Source organism: Chlamydotis macqueenii, chromosome 8, assembly GCF_036417535.1.
Source record: "Chlamydotis macqueenii isolate bChlMac1 chromosome 8, bChlMac1.mat, whole genome shotgun sequence".
Lineage (NCBI taxonomy): Eukaryota > Metazoa > Chordata > Aves > Otidiformes > Otididae > Chlamydotis > Chlamydotis macqueenii.
The window spans coordinates 12,464,249-12,487,589 of NC_141563.1; the positions used below are offsets into that span (position 1 = coordinate 12,464,249).

At 37.5% G+C, this 23,341-nt stretch overlaps 1 protein-coding gene across 6 annotated transcripts in view; it reads left to right on the forward strand.

Moving 5' to 3' along the window:
- Window positions 1-23,341, forward strand: part of RALGPS2 (Ral GEF with PH domain and SH3 binding motif 2) — a 120,756-nt gene that overhangs the window by 89,576 nt on the left and 7,839 nt on the right. For 5 of the 6 annotated variants that reach the window (XM_086753312.1, XM_086753307.1, XM_086753308.1 and 2 more), the window contains 7 exons: window positions 211-278; window positions 946-1,081; window positions 1,854-2,005; window positions 12,035-12,089; window positions 15,918-15,995; window positions 17,555-17,660; window positions 18,398-18,490. In XM_086753312.1, coding sequence (XP_086609438.1) covers window positions 211-278; window positions 946-1,081; window positions 1,854-2,005; window positions 12,035-12,089; window positions 15,918-15,995; window positions 17,555-17,660; window positions 18,398-18,490 — 688 coding nt within the window. The remainder of the gene's footprint in view (window positions 1-210; window positions 279-945; window positions 1,082-1,853; window positions 2,006-12,034; window positions 12,090-15,917; window positions 15,996-17,554; window positions 17,661-18,397; window positions 18,491-23,341) is intronic. The other variant, XM_086753310.1, reaches the window with a different exon arrangement.

Here is a 23,341-nt window from a genome sequence, read left to right on the forward strand (position 1 = left end):
TGATTTGAATTCTGAACCCTGTTATAGTAGTAGGGTTTTTTCCACCCCCCAAAAAATGAAAAAAGAGTATTTGGAAGTTGGAAGTAGTGTTTTTTGTAAGTATAGAAACAGGCAACTTTTCAATTGTCAATTTAAATAATTTTTCAAAAACTTACTTTTATATGCTGCTTTTTTCCTGATAAAGTAATCTTTAATGCTTCTTTAATGCAGACTTTCATTAAAGATAGAACCAGGGACCAGCACCCCCCACTCTGCTGCTTCCAGAGAAGATTTAGTAGGTAAATGCTTAATAAATGTGTGAAGACTTGAGGTTGTCAAATGCATTCTTTTTCAGTTGCAAATGTGGAAAATATTTGCCTGAGGCTAGTAAAGTGTGAAGTCTAAACACTGTATTTGTAGTAGATAGTCTAAAGGTGATCTGTAAAGAAATTCTTTCTAAGAATTGAGTCAGTTTTTTATGTTCTTGTATGTATTGTGGCACTAACATGTTAGTGTAATTTGGGGTGAAGAGCTGTTAAATATTCATTCCTTGTTGTCTCTAGACAGAAGGGCCTTCATCTAAACTTTTCATGGTATAATGTGCTTCCAAAAACGTGTGTTATTTTTGATCAATGCCAGAAGTGGTTGAAGGCAGGAGTTTAAAACTCAGAATCAGTGGGACTTGTTTAATGCCACTGTAGTTAATGCAGCAACCTTTAGGAATTATAAAACACTTGTAACTAGGTGGTCTATTTGAAATAAGTGTCTTTATTTTTAATCCTGTGCAAAAAAAAAAAAAACTGCAGTAGAGGGTTTTTTAATTATCAGTGTATCAATGAGTTTTATTATAGGCTGTCTCCTAAAAATTGGTTAGGAAGTTTTGTGCAACTCTTCCACAATTTTCTGAGAAGTAACTCTGACAGTAATTCTGAAGTTACTTGGGAGTAATTTCCTTTTTCTTCCCAGGCTCTGAAGTTGGAGCATCTCCACAAAGCGGACGGAAAAGTGTGGCAGCTGAAGGAGCCTTGCTACCACCAACACCTCCTTCGCCTAGGAACCTGATACCACATGGACATAGGAAATGTCACAGTCTGGGATACAAGTCAGCATTCTGTCTAACCTGAAAATCCTTAGCTTTGTGATGTGTCATCTTTCACAACAAAAGCTTTGGTTTTATAAAGTAGCATGATTTGTACACAGCACTTCACTTAAGAGATCAATTTGTGGCAAGAGAGCAAGCTCAGAACTGTAATGGTAGTGTCCTAACCAAAAAGAATTAGTCAAAAAAAAGGAAAACTGTGTGGCTGTTATGATAAGAATAACCAATGATTTAACTAAAATAGCCTTTTCTGAATGACAGAACTATCACTTATCAAGCTGGAATAATAGCTTTATTGGTATTTTTAAAGTGACATCTCCTTTGTAGACTTTCATAAAGCTTCCAAGTTTCTTCTGTGTAGATGTACTTCTAATTAATATCTTGATCATTGTGTCATCAATTCCCTTGTCATTTTTTTAAATGCAAGATTGTAGTTATTTAGTAATTCATCTCTGAAGTTGTATTATGTAAGTTTACCTTTTATGAACTAAGGTTCAGTTATGTAACTGATATAGTAAGACAAAAATACCTTAAGATGTTGAAAGTAATTTTTAAAGTACTTCTGACTTTCTCTTTGCTCCAAGAGCGCCGTGCAGTTTTAAGACTAGCAATTCCTGTAGATAATATAGTTCGTGCAGAGTTGCTTATGACTTGCACAATGATTTAGTTTGGTATTTGGAACACACTGCATGCAATCCTTCAGGATGTTAAACCAATGACTCAGGAAATGTATCAAAGATAATGTTGTAACAATTTTGTCCTTGCTCATTTCTAGTTTCATACACAAAATGAATACAACTGAATTTAAAAGCGCAACATTCCCCAACGCAGGACCAAGACACCTACTGGATGACAGCGTCATGGAGCCTCATGTTCCATCCCGAGGGCAGGCAGAAAGCTCCACCCTTTCCAGTGGAATTTCAATAGGTAGGAACTGTAAACATACCCATGCAGTACATGGTCTTTTAATAAGGATTTCAGCATGATTAGTGGTTGTACAAGTAGCGGTACTATTGTAAAATACCAATTCTATTTTAGAAAAAAATTGAGAAATGTAAGTGAAGGGCAGCATAACTTCCAAAGCATGAACAGACAAGTTATTTAAAAAGCAATTTTTTTCTAGATCCCCTTTAATGACCCAGCCTTTGATACTCCTCTGCTTCCTTGATGGCGGGGGTGGAGGGAAGTGCATGGCACCCTTTCCTATTATCTTCTTTCCCCTATAAATCAATCAAAATCAAAAATGTTTTGTGGTAAGATTTCTATTTTAAATGCCATATGGAATTGGCAGAACTGTAAATTGCTGGCAGACTTTAAGAACATAATTTCTAAATAGTCCTGACTTTTGTCAGGTGTAGATAGCAATTTAACTTTCAGATACTTCAAAATGTCAGAATCCACTTCATTTTTATAAGTTCCTTATTTCAAATATTTAAGGTGGTGGTGTTCTGAAAACTCCTGCTTCCTGAGTTTCATGTGACAGCAGTTAACTCTTTTTTGCTGTTACACACAGGTCCTTAAAGTGGAGAGAGGGCAGGCCAAGTGCCTCTCAGGTCCCCTAACTGAGGCCAAGTTTAAGAAACTGAACCTGTATCACAGTCCTTTTTGTCAAAAATTACTAGCTTGATAGAATTCAATGGTGTTTGGTTTTTATGCGTTTATGTTAATAAAGATTTTTTTTGCATTCCTTTTGGTAACTCAATTTTAAAAAACAGTTTTGCTTTTTAGCCTTCATGGAGAGAGAAAAAGGTCGCACAGTTTCAAATTATGCTGTTTTCAGGAGCTGCTCATGTATTTTCTTGAGGAGAAGGTCATATTCTGAGCAAACATTAAATATATTTTTCATGTGGAAAAAGTAAAATATCTAGAGGCAATAATTAAAAAAAATAAAGTTAATAAGTAAATCTGTGGGACTTGCTTAGACCAAGTTAGAACCTGTTCACTTCAGACAGCGTCCCCTATTAAATGTGCATTGCCTGTCTCTGTTTTCTACGGGTTCTCTGACGTGGCAAAGCTTGCCATTTCAAAACCATCCAGCAGGAATGGCGCTTCACACCAGCGTACAGACAGCTTGCATTCGCGGAGGTTGCACAGTACAGGAGAACCAAACTTTTGTCACCTTTGAGATGTAGCATTGCTGTTTTCTCAGTGCAGTTTTTTACTGATGTTTTCTATCTAAATATATAAGAAACTTCTCTGCAGTTGATCCTTTTTTTCCTGGGTAAATTATTTGTTTACCTCCAGTAGAGCCTAGCAGGGAGAGTTTGCCAGAGCTGACAGGCAGTTTTTCTTGAGGCACAATTAAGAACCAGTCACCATCTAGACATTTTGGAGAATACAGAGTGTGCTGATTTTGGCTGGGGTAGAGTTAATTTTCTTCCTAGTAGCTAGTTTAGGGCTATGTTTTGATTTGTGCTTGAAACAGTATTGGTAATACAGGGATGTTTTACTTAATACTGAGCAGTGCTCACACTGAGTCAAGGCCTTTTCTGTTTCTCACTCCACTCCACTGGCAAGTAGGCTGGGAGTACACAAGAATTTGGGAGGGGACACAGCTGGGACAACTGATCAAAGGGATATTCTGTACCATGTGACATCATGTTCAACATATAAAGCCAGAGGAAGTGAGAGGGGTGGACCTTCAGAGTTATGATGTTTGTCTTCCCGAGTAACTGTTACGCATAATGGAGCCCTGCTTTCCTGGAGATGGCTGAACACCTGCCTGCTGATGGGAAGTAGTGAATGAATGTCCTTGTTTTGCTTTCCTTGCGTGTGTGGCTTTTGCTTTACCTATTAAACTGTCTTTTTCTTAACCTGTGAATTTTCTCACTTCTACTTTTCTGATTCTCTCCCTCATCCCGCTGGGGGTGGGGAGTGAGGCAGTGAGCAAGCACCTATGTAGTGCTTAGTTGCCAGCTGGGGTTAAACCACAACACAGGGTTTTTCTACTTTGTCTCATCTCTGAATTTTTCAACTCTGTTCTCTTGCTTAGCTCAGGTATGACCTTATCGACTTGATGTAATCACCCTTACAAGTTGGAACAAAATTGCCACTTTAGAAGACTTCTATAAATCACTTGTAAAACAGCAACTTAGGCGTTTTGTGTAAGGTCAGCATTTGTGGTTACAACTTCCACTCTCCCATACTCTTCCACCTCCAGGCTCCCTATACTCTGATACTTTATTTAGCACTGTTTTGACAGTCTTGCATCATTGTCATTTTGCTGCTTCTTGATTATGGAGATTTCAATGACACAAAACATTAGTAGCAGTGCTAGAAATACATATGGAGGAGGAGAGTAAGTTCTAGAGGCTTGCAGTATCTGTTACTGAGGATTTCTTGGAAATGTAAGTTGTCTGGCATTCTGTACTGCTGCTTCAGCAGGATTTGAGGAAGTTGATTGAAGCTGCTAAGTTCCTCCATCATATTTGAAGTTGTCTGTTTACTTAGTACTTGGAAATAGTACAGTCACTGCAGCAGAGAGGAGGTTTACAGTATTCTACAACACAACCTCTAAAGCAGATCAAGAAAACTTCTTCTCAATGTTTGTACTGAAAAGTGTTATTCCTCACCTTGCCCATAAACCTGGATTTAAACTTGTTGCTCTAGAAACAGGACTGCCTTTTCTTAGCTGTATGCCTCTTTTTGGATAAATGATCCCTCTTCAAAACATGGACAGTGTTTCTGGTGTGCCAGCAGCTTGAGTGTAACCTTAAAGATGGCTGTAATACTGCTTTAAATCACTCATGTTTTGAGGGCTCAGAAGTGTTCAGGCTTTCCAGTCCTTTCATACTGGAGGATCTGATATAATCTGCCTCTACATCAAATATCCAAACAGCAGTGTAACAATGGTATCTGTAGGATGTTTGTGTGCAGCACTGTGCTGTTATGATGCTTCATCTAAATCGTTAGAGTATATGAGTTCGTACATTTTCATCAGACCTTTTGTGTGAGTCGCCTTTGCTGTTTAACAGATTACTGTAGTCCATTTACAATTCGGTAAAGCGATTTATAGGCATGTTATGAAGTTTCATCAGAGTACTGGTTCTTTTTCTACTGATGAATGTACCAACTTCTTCAGATACTTAAGGACTATTCCAGTTAGGTTTCTTCAGTTATCTCTGTGATAGAAGCTTTCAATCTGTGCCAGAGATAGGTTAGAGCATCAGTAGGCTTGAGATTCATGGCTGGATGAAATTCTATTCTGCGTATAAGCTTGCTAAAACTAAGCCGTTAATCCAGCAGTGCATGTGTGTCTAACACAAATTCAAGTGGTGATAGACAATTTTGATTGTGGTGTGCTGGGAAAGACTGATGATCCATTCTGGGAATGGTGCATAGCATAACAGTATTTTTACATCAGTGTAATTTATATTTAAATATGAAGGATACACTAAGTGGGTGTTTTTCTTTGCAATTAGTGATGCCTAAAACAGCAGCAGTGCAGAAAGTGACCCAGGTGTGGGATTTTCTGAAAGTAGCCTACCTGTAACATGACAGCCATGGTCAGAGATCTTTCTCAGTTTCTTTTCTGATTCATTGTGGACATTCAATTCATTCTGCAAAAACTTAAAACTATATATATATATATACATATATATAAATAAAACTATATATATACAGCTCCCATATATACGTTAACTTCTTGTGCTTAGATCAAAACAGTTCTTGTTTCTAGAACTATGAGACTGTGTTCAGCAGACAGTGGTATATTTTGCTAGAGTAAGGGAGATATAAATCCAATTATGTTGCCTTTTTCTTTATAACATAGGAGCTTGTTATCCGAACAAAAGTGAGAAATCTTTAGCCAGCAGTGCCAAGGCTATCCTAATTACAAGGAAGAAACACTTCACCAGTCATATATACAGTATCAGATGGGAAAATGTTCTCATGAATTCAGGAATGTAACAAAAGGAAATAGTACCTTTTAAGTTTTAAATGTTCATAATTTAGACAACTAGTCATTTGGAGCTCTTTAAAATCACACAGAATTAAAATAATCAAGGATATGATTAATCTCATTCTTAAATGGGTGGCTAAAAAGAGGTTATATGACTTGTGTCCTTAAAACCCCACTTTATGTCTGTTGACTGCAAAGAGATTTTTCACAGATAACACATGAAAATACAGGTAGATAATACTGCTGAAAATAGATTTGTTTTGTGTGGACAATCCAGAATATCTGCTTTTAGTAAACTGAGACAGATGCTTTTACTTGGCAGTGAAAGTTCAGTGAGAACCCACACAACTGCTGTCAGTAAGTCTTAAAGCCACTATAGCTGTGTTCCGCGATCCCTCTGTTTTGATGAGGTCACTGTAATACACTCTTTTTTTTGGAAGAGTGAGTTTTCTGAGGTCTAAGCATTGCTCTTGGCTGAGTTGAAGGAACCACCTGGACTCTTTTAGCAGCTGTTTTCCTGCATGTATTTACCTGCTGTCAACTCCTCACCTAAAAGTAGGATAAATTAAGATGCTTTTACTTAGGTTGTGGTTCGACTCAGAAGTAGCATGAAAATTGCATTTATTTGTAAGATTATTTTTTAAGAATACATAGTTTTCAAGTACTCCTCAATTGTCTTATACTTTTAAAATTTTCTTCTCTTGCTTAAGCTTACTTTTAAGGTTCTCTGCGGCAATGTTCGCTTGCCTTCTTTAATATTCTCAGAAGTTTTGATTACCACCATTCCTTATGATTTGTCTCAGCTGCACTACAGAATTTCTTTTCTGAAGCTGGCTTTGTTTGCAATGGCTAGTTGTCTAAATAATTCTGTAGAGACAGTGCGAAATAGACCCTTCTTTTAGTATATTGCTTCTGTATGGCTTTTCTCTGCTTACATCACCTAATGTACCAGGTGCAAAGTAATTTTGCTTAGGAGGCGAGGTTTTTTTTAAGGGTGTAGTCTCACATGTGTGCCACTTAATAGATGTCAAAGTATGAACACAGAAATACTTGACTGAAATTGAGAATACAATTTTAGGTATTTAAAAATTTGAAGAAACACATTTATGGATTATGTTTGTAGCAGCGTTGGATGCAAATTCTGTTTTAACTTTGGATTGTTTTCTTTCTCAAACTGTCTTTTTTGCACTTATTTTTCCTAATATACAATTATATGGATGGCTGCTCTGGAAAAACACTCTTGGACATTAGCCTTCATTTGTGTGTTTCTTATCACTTGAGAATAACTTGAGCCTTTATGGTAATGCAATCAGAGAAATTAATGCTGCAGAGTCAAAGAAAGGTATTTCAAATTAGTGTGAATTAATGTAGGAAAGAGCTTTTATACGAACGGTACATTTTCAAAAAGAAATTGGCTTAAAATTACATAAAATACATACGAGAATTTCAACATTTTAATTCCTCTAAGTCACCATCTTGAAGTGCTTGAATTCTACAAGGGATTATGTTTCTCTTTAAATACGTGAAGTACAGGTATATAGTGTATGCATTTACTTTCAGTTTTTTAGCAGCCTGTACATAGAGAAGAACTCTACACAGCCAATGTTTGTTTGATTCCTTACCTTGTAGTATACTGTTCAGGTCTTTAGGAGTCTGAATGATCAGCAGTCTGCATCAAAGACCAAAGTTCAGGTAGAGTTTCAGGCAGAAGAACTATGTAGGATTTTTTAGCGTTCCATTTAAATGAATATATAGGTGTCTCTTGCCCTAAACGTGGATACCTCACTTTGCTTTTGTGAACTACTACTTTAGTGATAGGGTAAATATAAGAGTTGTATATTACTTCAGGTTTAAAATGCACATGTAGGTGCCTGGATTTGAGGAGGAAAGGGATATACAGGAGTTTTAGTACCCTATTTCTTTCCCAGTCCTTATTACTATTGTTTGGTCCAGGCATATGCTCTGGGGTTTTTGTTTTGTGTTTAATACAGCCGTACAAAACCCTTGTTTCTCCTGTATCTTTATTCATTTTATTATTTGCCTTTGTTAGTTTTTCATGATGAAACTCATTATCAGTGATGGTATTAGATGCTTTTGTTAATTCTCTGGTGGCGTACCACTGAGTCATTTGCCAGTCTTTACACCATTTTAATTTGGTTAACTAACAAGCCAAATTTGAGCTATTTTAATTTTATTGTACAATAGTTAAGTGGTAATGAACGAGTTTAAATACGCGTGAGGATTTTCAGTATGGTCATAGATTCAGCAAAGCAGAACATACTTTTAGGGCATGGAGTCCATCTCCATGATGTTAGCTGGGCTGTAATGTGCTACAACAATTGATGTTCAGGTCTTCAGACCAATTTTTTTTCTGTTTTCACGTTAGAATTTCAAGCTCTGTTGGGTCAGTTGTCGGCTACAGTGACTAGAGCTCTGGAAACACTGTGTAACTGGAGTCAAGAGAGTGTCAGTTGGAGATTTGAGAAGGGGAAAGAATTTTTAGTCTGAATACCTTTAAAACTCTTTGGGGTTGGTTTGTTTATATTAACACCTGTTTAACTTTGGGGACTAACTTCTGGATAAAGGAAGCCTGTGTTAAACATTCAATATCCTCAGACTTTCAGCAAAGAGTGGATGCTGTGACCAGGGGAGAGTTGGGTGTGCAATGGTGTACGCATTCCCTATCACATATCTAGGAACCTGGCCTCACGCTGTTTCTGTGGCGGTAGCACAGACGTGTGTATATGTGCATCTACAAATCTGAACAGCAAACTCGTACCTGTATTCAGCTATACTATTAAAGCTCTGTGAAAACAACCCTAACATTTCTCAGATAATCATCAGTACAGTTAGCGAAAAAAAACCATTTTGCCAATTGCTGTTATTCCTAAGATAGGAAAAAGCATTCCTGTTATGTAGTAAAGGTAAACTCAACTCTGATTTATTTTTGTGATCTTGTACAATAAATTTTTAATTTTATTAGCAGTAAAGAAAGCTAGGAAGATAGTAGTTTGTTTCAAGTGGCTTCTTACATAAAACCAAAATTTCTGTAGAACGTTACTTAATAAGAAGGATTTATACTGCCTAGGATTGGTTATTAAGTTTAACCTGAAGACCTGCTTGAGATCGTTGGAAAAACTCAAATATTGAGTACATACTCGAGAAGAATTTAAGAAGGTGATATATTTTTTGAAGTGCTGAATGAATGAAATATTTCCAGTTGAGGTGATAATCAAATAGTGCACTTAATGTTTAAAAAGAATTTGGCTAAGCATCTAACCTTTTATAAGTTTTTAACTTAAAGTTTTTTAATAAGTTAAAAACTTTATTAAAGTTAAAAACTTATTAACCTTTCACCTCTTTGTTTTGGAGGGAGGGATGTAATGTCTATTGTTTTGCTTTTCAAGAAAGGATTTTTTTTTTTGTATGAGAACTTCTGTTGTGCAAAAAGAATCTTCTAGAGTTTTTTAGAATCTAAAATAAGCCTGCTAGAGATGTTCTATATGGATGTTAAAGAGGACTAGTCAAATGCTAAAATTCAACCTTCTCCAGGTTTTTGTTACATTTTTTTTAAAACTTGTATAACCGTAAATATAAATGTTAAACCAATAGCTGTGATGTTTGGGTTACATTTTTCTAAATAACATTGCTTTTATAAGTGTAACTGAGAATTTCTGTGTAGATTAAACTTTTTAAAGGAAACTTTTTGTTTATGAATCCTCCAAATTTGTTTAACTTTTGTAACTATACTGATACTGTGACTGTAACAAGCATTATCACTTTCTGAAAGATGACACTTATGCTCTTTTGCTCTAGATTGTTTTCCATTTGTTTAAAAAAATACCAGCTTTTAAGTGTTTCTGTAGAGTAGTTAGTACGGTGTTTGAAATGTAACTTAGCAAAGCTAACATAGTTGCCATCAAAATGTCCTTTCAGATAAAATTCTTATGATCAGCCTATTTTAAGTATGAAAAAATTAAAGTACTGTTAGTGGATTCTAATTTTGTGGGTTTCTATCTTGGGGGCCTCAAATAGAGTTCTAGTCATATTAAAGTTGCACTTCTTGTTAATCTAAAGCTAAATCTATGCAGTAGTAAGGAAATAAATAAGACTCTAATTGTCCCTAATAACCTATAATATGTTGGCTGGATGACTACGGCAAGCAGGAATTTCTGCACCATTTTACAGGACAGACTGTTCCAAGCAGCAACAAGGAAAATTTCAATTACATGCAAGGACGTTTTTTTTTCCATGTGCAGATTGTGAAACACAGGAACAGGTCACTCAGACATTGTAAGCACTGCATCCTTGAAGAACGTGACTAGACGAGGCCCTCAGCAATCTGATGGTCAAATTATATTTGTTTTGAGTAGGATGTTGCACCAGATGACCTCCCGAGGTCCCTTCCAGTAAGAATTATTACAGAAGTCATAAGTAGGATAACTTATAGAAACAAATAGAAGAGACTCTCTGGACAGGTCTGGATCACGCAGTCTTAGAAACAGTTCAGGACCTACCATACTGTATTTGTGGAGACAGTCACTTGAAGTAAGTACGCTTACTCAGCTGTAGTAACTGTGGTTCTTTGATACATTGTCCTTGCAGCTACAGAGGAGCTATAAGTCACAGAAGTATAAGTAACTACTTTTATTTTAAGGGCAGGCTACCTGCTGCTATAACCTTTTAAGCAGTTGCATGCTTGAGGATCAATGATCTAAGAATGAAGTAAGTACTGAAATCTTAGACACTTCTAGAAAATAATTAGTCACCTGTTAGGTATCGTACTCCCCTTCTTGCAGACCTAGCTTAGGAGCCGGTACCTCCACTGGAGCATCGCTTTTGTGTGTTTCTTATCTTCTTCGACTATACAAGTCTCTTGTACTGTAATGTTAATGTGAACCAGGTTAGGATCTTCCTTTAGGAAAAGTTCAGGATAAGCTGAGACCAAATTATCTAGTGTCACTTAGAGGTCATGTTAACATAAGGATGTTTAGCTAATATTTGGAAAAGAGGCATCTGAGAACTTCAGTCTATGCTGAGGTTTTTATGGCTCTTGGCTGAACTTACCCCTCCTGTGTGAATTTTTATTGCCTCCATCTTTGCTCTGTGTTTACTCAATGGATATCCATCCAGACTTAACTTTGTAGAGATTATCTTTGTTCTTCAGGACACCCCTATTCCTTGCTGATTTCCTCTGTAAAATTACAGGGAACTTGTTCTGATTTTCAGCCCAATCTGAAAGGTGAAGAGCTAGCAAGATAACAGCTTGAACATTGTTTATAGTGCAGTTAGTAACTGAAGTTACTGAGTTTTGTTAACAATATTTGTGTATTGATATGCATTTACTGACTTTTGAGAACATTACAGGTAATACTACCTTGTTTCTGTATTTAAATACTAATTTTCCACCTGTTGTGATTTGCTGTAATTGTAAAGTTGGTGTGTTATTTATGGGCCTGCTGTGAGTCCATGCATCAGATATTTGGATTTTGTTTTATGTCTACTTTCAATGTTTAAAATAAAATACTTGCAGTAACATTGAATTAATTTGTGAAGTATGGAGGGATAAAATACTGTTGTAATCTGATACAGTAAGCGGGAGATAGCTTTAAAAAGTTGTTTAAAGCTTCTCAAATCAGCAAACCCTTCTAATGTATCAGAGATTCAGCAGTAAGTTTGCACTGCTGGAATTTGCACCTCTTTGTCATGACCATGTATGACTTCATAAGGAATTACTTAAGTGACCTTTCTTTTTAAATGCTTGTTGTTAATATGAAATTGACATTTAGGATGTTCTTTAAATTTTGAAAATGCCTTTCCCCTTTATTAGCACTCATATTCTTCAGCTTCTTAATGGGCACCTAGACCCAGTTCCTTGAAATCTCTGCCTCAGTTTATGTGAAATTCGTGAAGCAAATCACAAAGTATTTTCATTGTACTATTTTAATGAAGTACTTTTTTTACACATTTCCTCTTAAATATTCTGAGGAGAATCAGACATAATTGAAATAGATGGATGATGAAATAATGTATCATTCGTTCTTATCTTTTTCAAGGTAGCAGTGATGGTTCTGAACTCAGTGAAGAGACTTCCTGGCCAGCATTTGAAAGGTAAGCAAAACTGCCACTGAAAACGTGCATTTCTCTCTTCAGACATTGCTACTTACAGTCTCACTCAGTCATGAAAATGGTACTTTATTTTAGTGATCTAGAGATCTTCCATATGTAAGAATATTAATAAACTGTAGTAAGTTGACTGGATCTATTAAAAGAGCAGAGAAGTATCCTCTGCTCACTAGTAGTTAATATTGCTTTTGTCTAATTGGATGCTTCTTCATTGCACACATTCTTTTAAATAGCTCAACCAGAGTGCCATTAAACCCCAAAATGATTTGACTGGTTTTATATATTTGTATATTCTGTGTATGCTATTCATGTAACATGTATGTTTTTCATTTTCACTTTCCCTGAGTTATTTCATCCATTCTTGTCTCTTTTCTCTTGTCATTGACATTGTCACCCATTTTGTCCCTCTCATCTGTTCTTCACTTCATTGTTACGCTTGTCCCTGTGTTACATGGGAAAGCACAGTAATGCCCCTTGCCAATGCCTGCTTTTGTGGTTCAGAATTAATATCCTGCTCCTTATCCAAATACCTGCTCAGGTGACATTGACCACTTCAGTCCTTTCCCATATTATGTTTGAGAACGTGGAAAAAAGCTGTAGTTTAATAAAGTAAAAGGTGGAAATTTCATCTTCCCACAGTTCAGTTAGATGCACAATACAGTGCTTAGGTTGCTTCTATAACTCAATTTCATGTAATCCATCAGCTTGAGTTGCCATAGATGACTTTTCTAACATACTTTGAAGGCATATTTCATAAAAAAACTTCTGTTGAATAAATTTATAGTTAGGAACTGTTATGATAAACCTTATATTCTGCTTGAATTAATTGAAGCAGTTGAAGTTCTGTGTTACTTTTTGGAAGATGTCTTTGAAAATAGCTCAGTGCCAAAGTTGAACTCTTTGATATTTCATGCTATGAATGTGATTACATACATGAGGAAATGCCCTTATAATTCCATTATGTCAGCAATAAGAACGTACCATATGAACATAGACAGAAAATTGGGTCAGAAAGAAAATCTGTAACTTGTATGTGCTCTGTGGTGCAACCTGTAACATTCAAAAGGCTTTCTTCTTGCTTTTCCTTCTCTGTTACATTACAGAATTAATTCAGTTAAGGTTATTTCTCAAAGCCCAAAAGTTACATGGGAAAACCTTAGACAAAGTGGTGAACTGAGTTCTTTAACCTTAAGTAGCAGAAGAAACTTTAGGATTTTAGTAAGGTTCAGGCTTAAGCTTACATTTTCAGGGAACGGTAATGCTCTCCAGAACTGTGTGGACTTTGGAGATGAAGCAGAGGTTTTTCATTCCTGGCTGGGCCAGACTCCCCACAGTTAAAAGATTTGCTCAGTGTCAAACAATTATGTCAGAAGATTTCTCCTCCTCCAAATTCCACTTGCCTTCAATACTTTCCTCTCTTCTGAGAGTGCTCTTTGGGAGCTCTGTTTGAGGTTGCATGCTTTTGAGGGTGAGTTCTCTTGCCTGCTTCCAGGGAGATGGACTGAGTTCCTTATAGATACTCAAAACATCACATGTGAAATTCCTAGTGATAAGCTTTAACCTCGTGTCTGTTCCTTGGTTTATAAAATGATGAAGCATGTTTTGGAATTTAATAGATAATACACTGAAATGCAAATGTTAAATTTGAAGATAACTAGAGAGGACATATCTCTAGTTTTGATCTGTACAGTGGGTTTCCATTCTTATGAAAGAGTTTTTAAGTAAGGGAGAAGCATTAGTTGTCTGGAATTAACAGCTACTGGCAAAATTTGGATACTTCTAGTATATCTAGAAGTATTCTCACAGGTGACAGATTGTTAGATTTATACTATGTAGGAGATCTTGCCTGTACAGTTGTCGTAGTTCAGCCCCGATCGGACCAGACTACGCAGTCTCTCTCGCACTCCCCCCACCTTCCGAGAGAACAGGGGGAGAAAATATAAGGAAAAACGGCTCGAGGTTTGAGATAAGGACAGGGAGAAATCCTTAAAGTTACCGTCATGGGCAAAACAGACTCGACTTGGGGAAAACTATTCATTTATTACTACAAACAGCAGGATAATAAGACAGAGAACAAGATAACCTCCATCCACCCCTCCCTCTTCCCAAGCTTAACATTATCTCTACTACCTTCCCTCCCCGAGCGGCACAGGGGGAAAGAGGGAATGGGGGTTGCAGTCAGTTCATCATATGTTGTTGTACACCGCTGCTTCATGGTCGGGGGAAGAACTCCTCACATTCCTCCCCTGCTCCAGCGTGGGGTCCCTCCCACGGGCCACAGTCCTTTGTGGAACTGCTCCGGCGTGGGTCATCTCTTCCACGGGTGCAGTCTCTCTAGAACAGCTGTCCCAGCGGGCCCTCCACGGGCCACAGCCGCCTTCAGGCATCCACCTCCCCCGGTGCGGGGTCCTTCACGGGCTCCAAGTGGATCTCTGCTTCTCCGTGGACTCCATGGGCTGCAGGGGGACAACCTGCTCCACCATGGTCGTCACCACAGGCTGCAGGGGAATCTTGGCCAGGAGCCGCATTACTCCTCCCCCTCCTTCTGAACTGACCTTGGTGTCTGCAGCCGTTCCTCACAACAGGCTGGTAGATGTCTCTCAGGATCCTTTTTACATCTTATTCACTTCTCATCTCCTCTCCACTTCTTGCAGCCGGGCTGGACTGAGTTGGGCCCAGTCGGCTGCCTGGCGAGAGGCCAGAGGGTGAGGCCTGCAAGGCCCATGAGGCTCGTGCCTCCCCCTCTGCGCCTCTGCCCCTGCTCAGCTTCTTCACATCTTCTCTTCTCTCTCTTTTTTTTTTTCTATTTTCCCATTCTTAAATACGTTATCGCAGAGGCGTCATCACGAGACATTCTGCTACCAATCGGCTTGGCCTTGGCCAGCAGCGGGTCCGCCCTAGGCCTGGCCAAGTCCCCTGAACAAAGGGGAGCGACTTCTAGCAGTTTTCTACAGAAGCTACCACCTTAGGCCCCCCCTCACTAAACAAAACCACAACATTAGTTGTCATAGTCTTGTACTTAACTGCCTCTGTTACCAAAATTAGAGCTGATTTTTAGTCTTTCTACGTAATACAAGCAACTAAAATAGTGAATAAAAAATAGGAGGTGAGGACAAAGTGCATATGCTTCTGTTGACTTAAATGGAATTCAGTCAACTAAGAGATCTGACCCAGAAAAACAAGGTTCAGTGAAGCAAAGCAGTATTTGAAGGCAGGTCTAGAACACAAATCCTGGCTGTGGATAGCAGTATAGATCAGGTTAAGGACTCTAAAATGTGAAGCATGTTTGTAAAGTTTAAAGCTTGTATGAACTGGAGAGTTGAAATGTTGCTTAACTTACTTTAAAGTTACTTAATACAATAGTATTTTAAGCAGTGTCAGTCATATTTTGATAGTGCTTTTGATTCTTTTCAGCCCAACAGTTTGTATGTGTGCATACTCACAGAATTTGAATAATTTTTCGGCAGTAACATCTATAATCAGAATTCAGACATAGAAGTTTTATTAATATGGTTCCTTTACATTAATCTCGAAGAACGATATGCAGACTTTACTCTCAAAATGTATTATTCTTCAGTGCCAGTAAACCACTCCGGTATTATGAGTACTGACAAAGAGAACATTTCATGAAATAAAAAACATGGTATCCACCCCTGCATGCATTTTTCTAAATAAAATTATCTTCTGTTTCTTGTGTGGAAGAAGTGGCTTTGTGATACGCACACAAAAAAATACTGTGCTGTTTTAGCAGTGATGCTATTTGTGTGAGTAAAAGTATATGTAATGCGTACAATTTATAATGGAATCCAACAGGAACAGGTTGTACCATTCTCTCGGTCCGGGGACAAGAGTGTCACGAAATGGCTATCGAGGCCACATGAAGGCCAGCAGGTACAATCCCCACTGCACACAGAGGTGTCAAACTTTCCCTCTGGTGTTGGTGATTTGGTTTGGTTTAATAACTTAAGTGCGTGTTTTCTGATGTTATCTTTCTAACTTACAAGTCAGAATAAAGATAGAGACCTTTTTCTTCAGACTTAAAGCTTTCCTTCTCTCTGACTTAATCTGTATCACCATAAGGGCTTTTGTTCATTCTGGTTTGCAAATCCAAATTTTGAACCATTGGATCTTTAGATGACGGCTTAAAGATGTTTTACCAGAGGTAGCTTTTTAACTGCCCACCACTGTGTAGCACTGTTGGTAGTTCTCATGTGAACAACAAAGCTGCTTCTTGTGTTAATGGATGGCATTCAAGATGTTTTCTTTGCTGGCGTTTCTGTATTGAATTTCTTCTCCCCTCTTCCCTGAAATAAGAAATACAGCTAAAATGAGTAATACGTTAAAATTTGCCCCAGCTTATTCTACACAGTATTGTTTGCAAGCTGATGTAGTAATGTAACCGATTATTCTGATTAATTGAAATACAAATTCTGTCTGCAGCTGTGTGGCACTGTAGTTGGGAAAGAGATGACCGTTAACTATGAAACTTTTTTCATGTCAAGAAGCAAGCATTGTCTCACCGAATTAAACTCGTATTCATATCTGTCAGTGTCCAAAACTGTCTCCATATCATCATCCTCAGTAGATGCTGGAATGAAAATGTTTCCTAGATTTCCAGTTTACTTGGAGCATTCATTAATGTTAGGATGGATGAAACAGCAAATCCTGGCTTAATGTAGAATTGAGTTTCAGGTGCTGTTTAATTTCTTGGCTTTTCTAGAAAGCTGCTGAGTTCAGCAATTTAGTTATATGCTCTGATTGACATTTACTGAAATGATTCCTGATGTAATCTTCTGACTGAAAATGTTTTGTAAGCCAGTCAGCTTTGTAATTTTAATAAAGCTAAGTTTTCTTTTCAGTGCTGTACCTGGCATTTGTTTTAGCCTATTGTTCTTAGATCCTACATAGGCTAGATGATTAGTAGAGCACCAGATGCATTAAAACACCTTAAAGCTGTGGTTTGGGTTTCTACTCTTTATTACTGCTTCTGCCCACTTTTCTTGCTTTCAAATATTTTAAAGATTGTGCATGTTTGAGCTATGCTTTGGTTTTGATGTGCTAATGATTCCAGTGTTTCTAACAAAAAAATACTCACTTTCTTGCAAGGGCTGAAGGAGAGGTTTTAACACACATAGCAACAGTGTGAATGTACTTCAAACGTTTGCTTTTTAAAATTAAGTGTTCCTGTATTTCAACTGTCTTGAGTTTTTTTTTAATTAAGGATTACCTGCTTGACTAATTAATTTTTCTGATCACTTTTGCTTGTGAGTGTAAATTCCACAACAGCAATTCCTTGTAACAACCAAAGTCTTTTTCCACAATGAAGTCAATAAATAAAAAGTTGACGTTACTAAATTAAAATACAGATGTTTGCATTGGTTTGTGGTAATGATTGGAAAACTACTTTAGGAAAAATATTTTTCACACAAATCTTTATACGCTCCTTTCAGCTCCCTAGAATCTGAAGATTTGGCTGTTCATTTGTATCCAGGAGCAGTTACTATTCAAGGTGTTCTTAGGAGGAAGACTTTGTTGAAAGAAGGCAAAAAACCTACAGTAAGATCTTAAATTCATTTTCTGACCTTCTTCCTTTATTCATTTATAAACACAATAAAATGGCTATTGTGCAACTCATTCAAGTGTCTGAGATCTATTCTGCCTTGCTGATTAAGGTTTAGGGTAACTGAGAGTTTGCATTCTTTTGGTGGATTTATTCAGTTTATAAGGCTGTACCTGTAATCTAGGGAGTAGGAGAGAAATCTAATGCTACATAAAATTCCTTACAATTACGGATAACTTTAAAAAGAGAGAAGCATGTTTTGTCTTCCTGAATAGTAGGTGGATCCTAACAATTTATCTGTGGATAATAACACTTAGTGTTTGCATTGCAAATGCTTGATTATGAATTACAAATCAAAATACATATTCTTGACAATGGGGGATGGATACCTTACGGTAGTACAGAAAGTGGAAAAGGGAAAAGGACAAATGAACTCTTAACTCGATGAAGCTGTCAGTAAGGGTTGCAAAAAGCATAGAGTAAGGTGCAGAAAGTTGTTCTCAGATGAGCGAGGAAAGGTACGTGTGCTTTCTGCTTTCTAGATTTTCAATGGATTCTTAGGCCTACACAAACAACTAGAAACAGTGGTTTTGGAAACATGGCTGATGGTTTGGCTGGACAATTAGTGCTGTCATGTTCTTGCAGGATGATGCCTGCTACTTTACAGCTCAATATTATGAAACATTTCACTTATCTACTGCACTGGTTTTTTTTTCCGCTCTTTTCTCTCTAGGTAGCATCTTGGACAAAATACTGGGTAGCACTGTGTGGAACCCAACTCTTCTACTATGCTGCAAAATCTCTGAAGGCAACAGAGAGGAAACATGTACGTAAACCAGGCGTATTCCAGTATCATCTGCCAAAATTAAAATGTGATTTCCTGATGTAAACACTGAGAGTAGTTTAGGACTTGCATGATTTCTAGTCCACGCTATCCTGTCTTTCAGTCAGTCACCTCATATGGATATGTCCTAATGGAAATATCATGCACGTTTATATGCTACACCAAGAACATCTGCTTTGCATATGCCATGGGTCTCTTTGAATTTTTTTTATCTATAGGGAAGAGAACTGTCATTGGGTCTGTCTGCTTTTCTAAGGTAGAAGTCATATCTTTTGATGATCTCTGAATCTTGTAACAGTTGCTGCTTGAAATCCAAACAAGCCTTGATGTGGAAAGACTGAGAAGTCACTACATGTGACATTAAACATGTACTGATTTCATATATGAGGTGAAATTAGACTACTGTCTTTTTCAGTCAAATTCTGTAATCCATTAGCTACAATGGAGTACAAAACACTTCATATGTTAAGCAGAGAGCTAGCATATTATATGATGCTGGCTTTCCTTTTATTTGCTGCAACTTTATTTGAAAGAAGCTAAAAATACTTTGCTTATGCGGGGAAGTAATAAAAGGATTTTCTGTAGCTAGTCCAGGGATGTTACGATTAGTTCCTGTTTTCTGGTGGTTAATTATAATGGAAGAGGATGCCACCAGAGATTCTCTTAAGAAACTGGGTAAAATTTGAGATACTTGGATCTTTTTCTGAGTTCATTCACTACTCTGAGCCATTACTTATAGTTGCCTTGGCCAGTGTTTCAGTTTAATTTATAACAACTGTCACTGAAGAACATTTGCTTTGCATAAAGCTTATGTAATTTTACAAACTACTGAGGTGTGTTCCTAGAATCATTGTAAGGGGACTGTCTTATTTCTTTCTGGTACAAAATACTGTTTTCTTATCCTAATATTTTTATGTTCAGAGGGTAGAGATTTGAAGCTTAAGACTTCTGATTAGCAGACTCCTGGATATTTGAATTTTCTCTGTGGAAAGTTCATGTGTAATGTCATCTTAATCTACAGAATAATTGAATATTTTCCAGTTTTATTGAAAGTAGTTCACTAGGAAACAGTATTCTAATACTACTGTAAAGGAGTTTATTCATAGCTAATTACTTGTAGAAATATTTGCATAGTTTCTTTGCAATCATACGTCTGCCCCATCTGTACAGGCTTTGATTGCTTAGGTGGAATTGAAAGTGATCCTACTTAATTTGTCTTGCTAGTTAAGACAATGCTAGCCCAGACCAAAGGCCTGTTAGCTAAGCATCCCATCTCCTGGGTGTCTTTAGAGAAGTGTATGTGTTTGGATGCATTTGCCTCTGGTATCAGTGAAAATTGTCTCATTAACAGTAAAGATAGTTGGAAAGAGCAGACTTGTAAACTATTATGAGCAGAAATGTGAGTATTAAAGCAAAAGAACCCAGAGAGAACTTGCGCTGGCATTATGTCACTAACAGTTGGCTGCTTGGTTTTTTCTGAAAAATGGAGAAGAATTTTTTTATGTTAGACTTTGTGCCCCTGTTACTGATGTGATACCTTTAGGCTTTATGCCAAAATAGCATTTTGTTTCTTTTAAGAATAGAATGCATTTGTAAGTCTTGTCTACTGTCTGTCAAAGTACTGAATGATAGAAGACTACCATGCTTGCACCTATTCAATCAGAAGCTTTTTCAGTATTGTGTACAAATATTTTAAAACAATCTAAATAACATATGAGTTTAGACAACTTGGAAAAATTGCATAGCTGGTAATTTTATTGTTTGGAAATTAAGTATATTGATTTTTTATGTGGTCCGTTTGCTTATACATTTCCTTCAGAATAACAATTTAAACATTTAAATGGTCTTGCCCTTTATTTAGGAGAAGTAAATGGAGTAAAAAGGTAACAAATTAAATATTCAAGTCTGGTATCTGATCCTCTTGAGTCTCTGTTACTGCAAAAGCCTTTACTTTTGTCTTGAAATACAGTCATATTCATTTAGAATGCTGTTTCAGAAATTATTTTCTGAACCTATTGAATTGACTTTTAACATCCCCAAGTCGCTGATGCATTGTGATACCTACAACAGCTAAACTACCACTGAACAAAGACTAGTGCCGAAGAAGCTGAAATCTGTCTCACATCCTTATGTTCTCGTGTTTATTTGTCCAAGGATGTGCCAGCAGACCAATAATGAAGTTTGCAGATAGAGACTAGGAGACAATTCAAGTCTATAATGCTGGCAGGATTGCCCATCAGAAGGCTGCCAGCAAATAGTGAGCGGAGTTTGAGCAGTGCAGTTCCCAGGAAAGGGAAATGGAGAAGCAGTAGTAAAAAACAATGACTGCTAGAGCAGATTTATTTTTTTTTTTTAGCAGTTGGCTTTATGAAATTGGACTGAACTAACCAGCACAACTTTGGATTTGTCTGTTACACAGCTGATGTCTTGCTTTTAGCTTTTTAGGGCAGCAGACATATTTTGTTCTCTTTGTGGATGCAAAGCATGTTATGAAGCTCAGGTGTCTGATTTGGTTTCCCAGGTGCAGCCATGGTTAAAATAATGTAATATCTATTAGCTACAGTTTGGATTGTCCTTCATTTAAACAAATAGTTCACAGTGAATACACACATGCTTCTGCTCCAAAGGTTATTATAACACAGAGTATATTCTTTTTGCTGAAATTAAGGACGAAAATAACCTGGTAACTGCTGTGGGAGACTGAGGTCGGAGGATTAGGGGTAGAGGCTACAGTCTTATTAAACAGCCTGATAACAAGAGGTCTGTAACTTTGTTCAGCTAGTCTACCTGTGTTATACTTTTGGCCTAGCTATTGATAACTTAGATTTCCATCCATTTCACTGCAGGGTTATTGTACAAAATTTCAGCTTTTGTTCTGGAGTCTGTGAAGATGATTTGTCAAGCATCGTGCTTCAATTGACACTTGACTGTGTTTTCAGAATGAAAATTAATCGAGAGAATAAACTGTAGATGGTCAACCATCTGTAGATAGCTAGTGCATAAGTATATGTTCACTGTACAAATACAGTCCAGTGATATTCCTAAGATGTCTGCCCTGCAAAATCAAAGAATCATAGAATGGTTAGGGTTGGAAGGGACCTTCAAAGGTCATCTAGTCCAACCCCCCTGCAAGGAGCAGGGACATCCCCACCTAGATCAGGTTGCTCAGAGTGAAGAGATTTGATGCTAGATCTAGGCTTTGTTTTGTTACTGTCCAGATTAAATGCATAAAAAGGATGATACTGTCTACTTTGAAGCACTTCTATTTTTCAAAGTATGATACATTTGAGATATACCTAGGTAAAATATTTCAAGCATCTTCTGGAGCCATGTAAACATCTGTCTTTTCAGCTTCCTTTCTCAAGGCCTCTGTGACATGGAAAGAAGCGCTGGCAGCAAAAAAGTCAGTCTGCTATATAAAGTTTCCTGGCTAGAGCTCTCATGGTAAATGTGTCTTGATTACAGGCATGCTTTTGACTGTTCTGCTGCTGCTATTGCTTCAGGCAGCTGAGACTGAGGACTTGGAATGTGCTGACACTCAAAGCCTTTCCAGGTTTATAATAGCCAACCTCTTTGGAAAACTACCTCATAAAAATCCCAATGTAATCCAGCAAAAAGGGCAAGAAATCCTCTCTCTTTTGAGAGGGGCAAGCCAGCTCTTCTTGTGCTTATGGTCAAAGGAGCGCAGCCAGTATAGTGTGTATTCTAGATGTGAATCTAGTCCATAGGAAGAGGATGCTGTAGATACCTGGATATGTGACACTTTCTTGTGCTGCATCTACTAAGAAAGTCTACTAAATATAATGAGCTTTGTATTTTAAATAGTGAACAAGTTTCAGTTATTACTACAGTAATGGAAAACTCTAATGAGCATATGAAATTCAGAGCCCAGAGGTGCGATAGAGGAGAATCTGAGAGGAATGTGTGTAGAATGTTTAAGGTTTTCTCATACGCTGAAGTGGTACCTACAAACAGTGCTCAGTACATAAGTGGGGGTTGGCTGGGCTCTCACACTCCCCCCCTCCCCCCCCCCGCCATTTAGTGTATTTTAGTATCCCTGTATTTTGTTATCGTTGTCATTTTCCTTTGCTATTCTAGTAAACTGTTGTCTTCTCAACCCATCAGTTTTCCTTTCTTCCCAGTTCTCTCCCCCATCCTGCTGGGGAGGGGGAGGGAGAGTGAACAACTGTGTGGTGACTAAGGCCAAACCATGACAGTACTTGGAAAAGCAACAGACTTTTTGAGGCTTCATGCTCAAGCACGAACCCTTGTTCATTCCAAGCCTTCTATTGCCTGTTATATTCAGAATTAGATCCATTTATTGGCACTCTAGAAAACTTAGTAGTTGTTGCTCAGGCACTTTCACTGCAATACTCTGATAAAGAATGCTATCATTCTAGGAAGTATTTTCAGCTACTGAGAAAATTATTTGAATACTGGAAAGCTGTAAAATCTCAACAGGAGATGAAGAGGAGGAGATTTGTAGATGCCAAAAGGTTGGAGTGAAAAGTCTGTTCACAGATTGATTAAGATTTTAAAAAAAATTAAAGATTTATGCATAAATGCCTTTGAGCTCAGAACAGCAAGAAAAAAAAAAAAATTGTGAAGCCTAATGCCAGAGCTGTGTTATTTTCTACGTGTATAAGAAGTGTCATTCCAGTGGCCTGTATGAAAAAAGCAAAGAGGGACCGGGAACGTTAAATTACAATGAAGCTTTCATTTCCTTCACGTTAACAAAGTAAACTTGCTGTTAGCAAGGCTCTGTGCATCAGTGGAGAGTGAACTGCCCTGGGGGGACTATGTAAACATGGAATAGAAATCCAGCCGTGCACA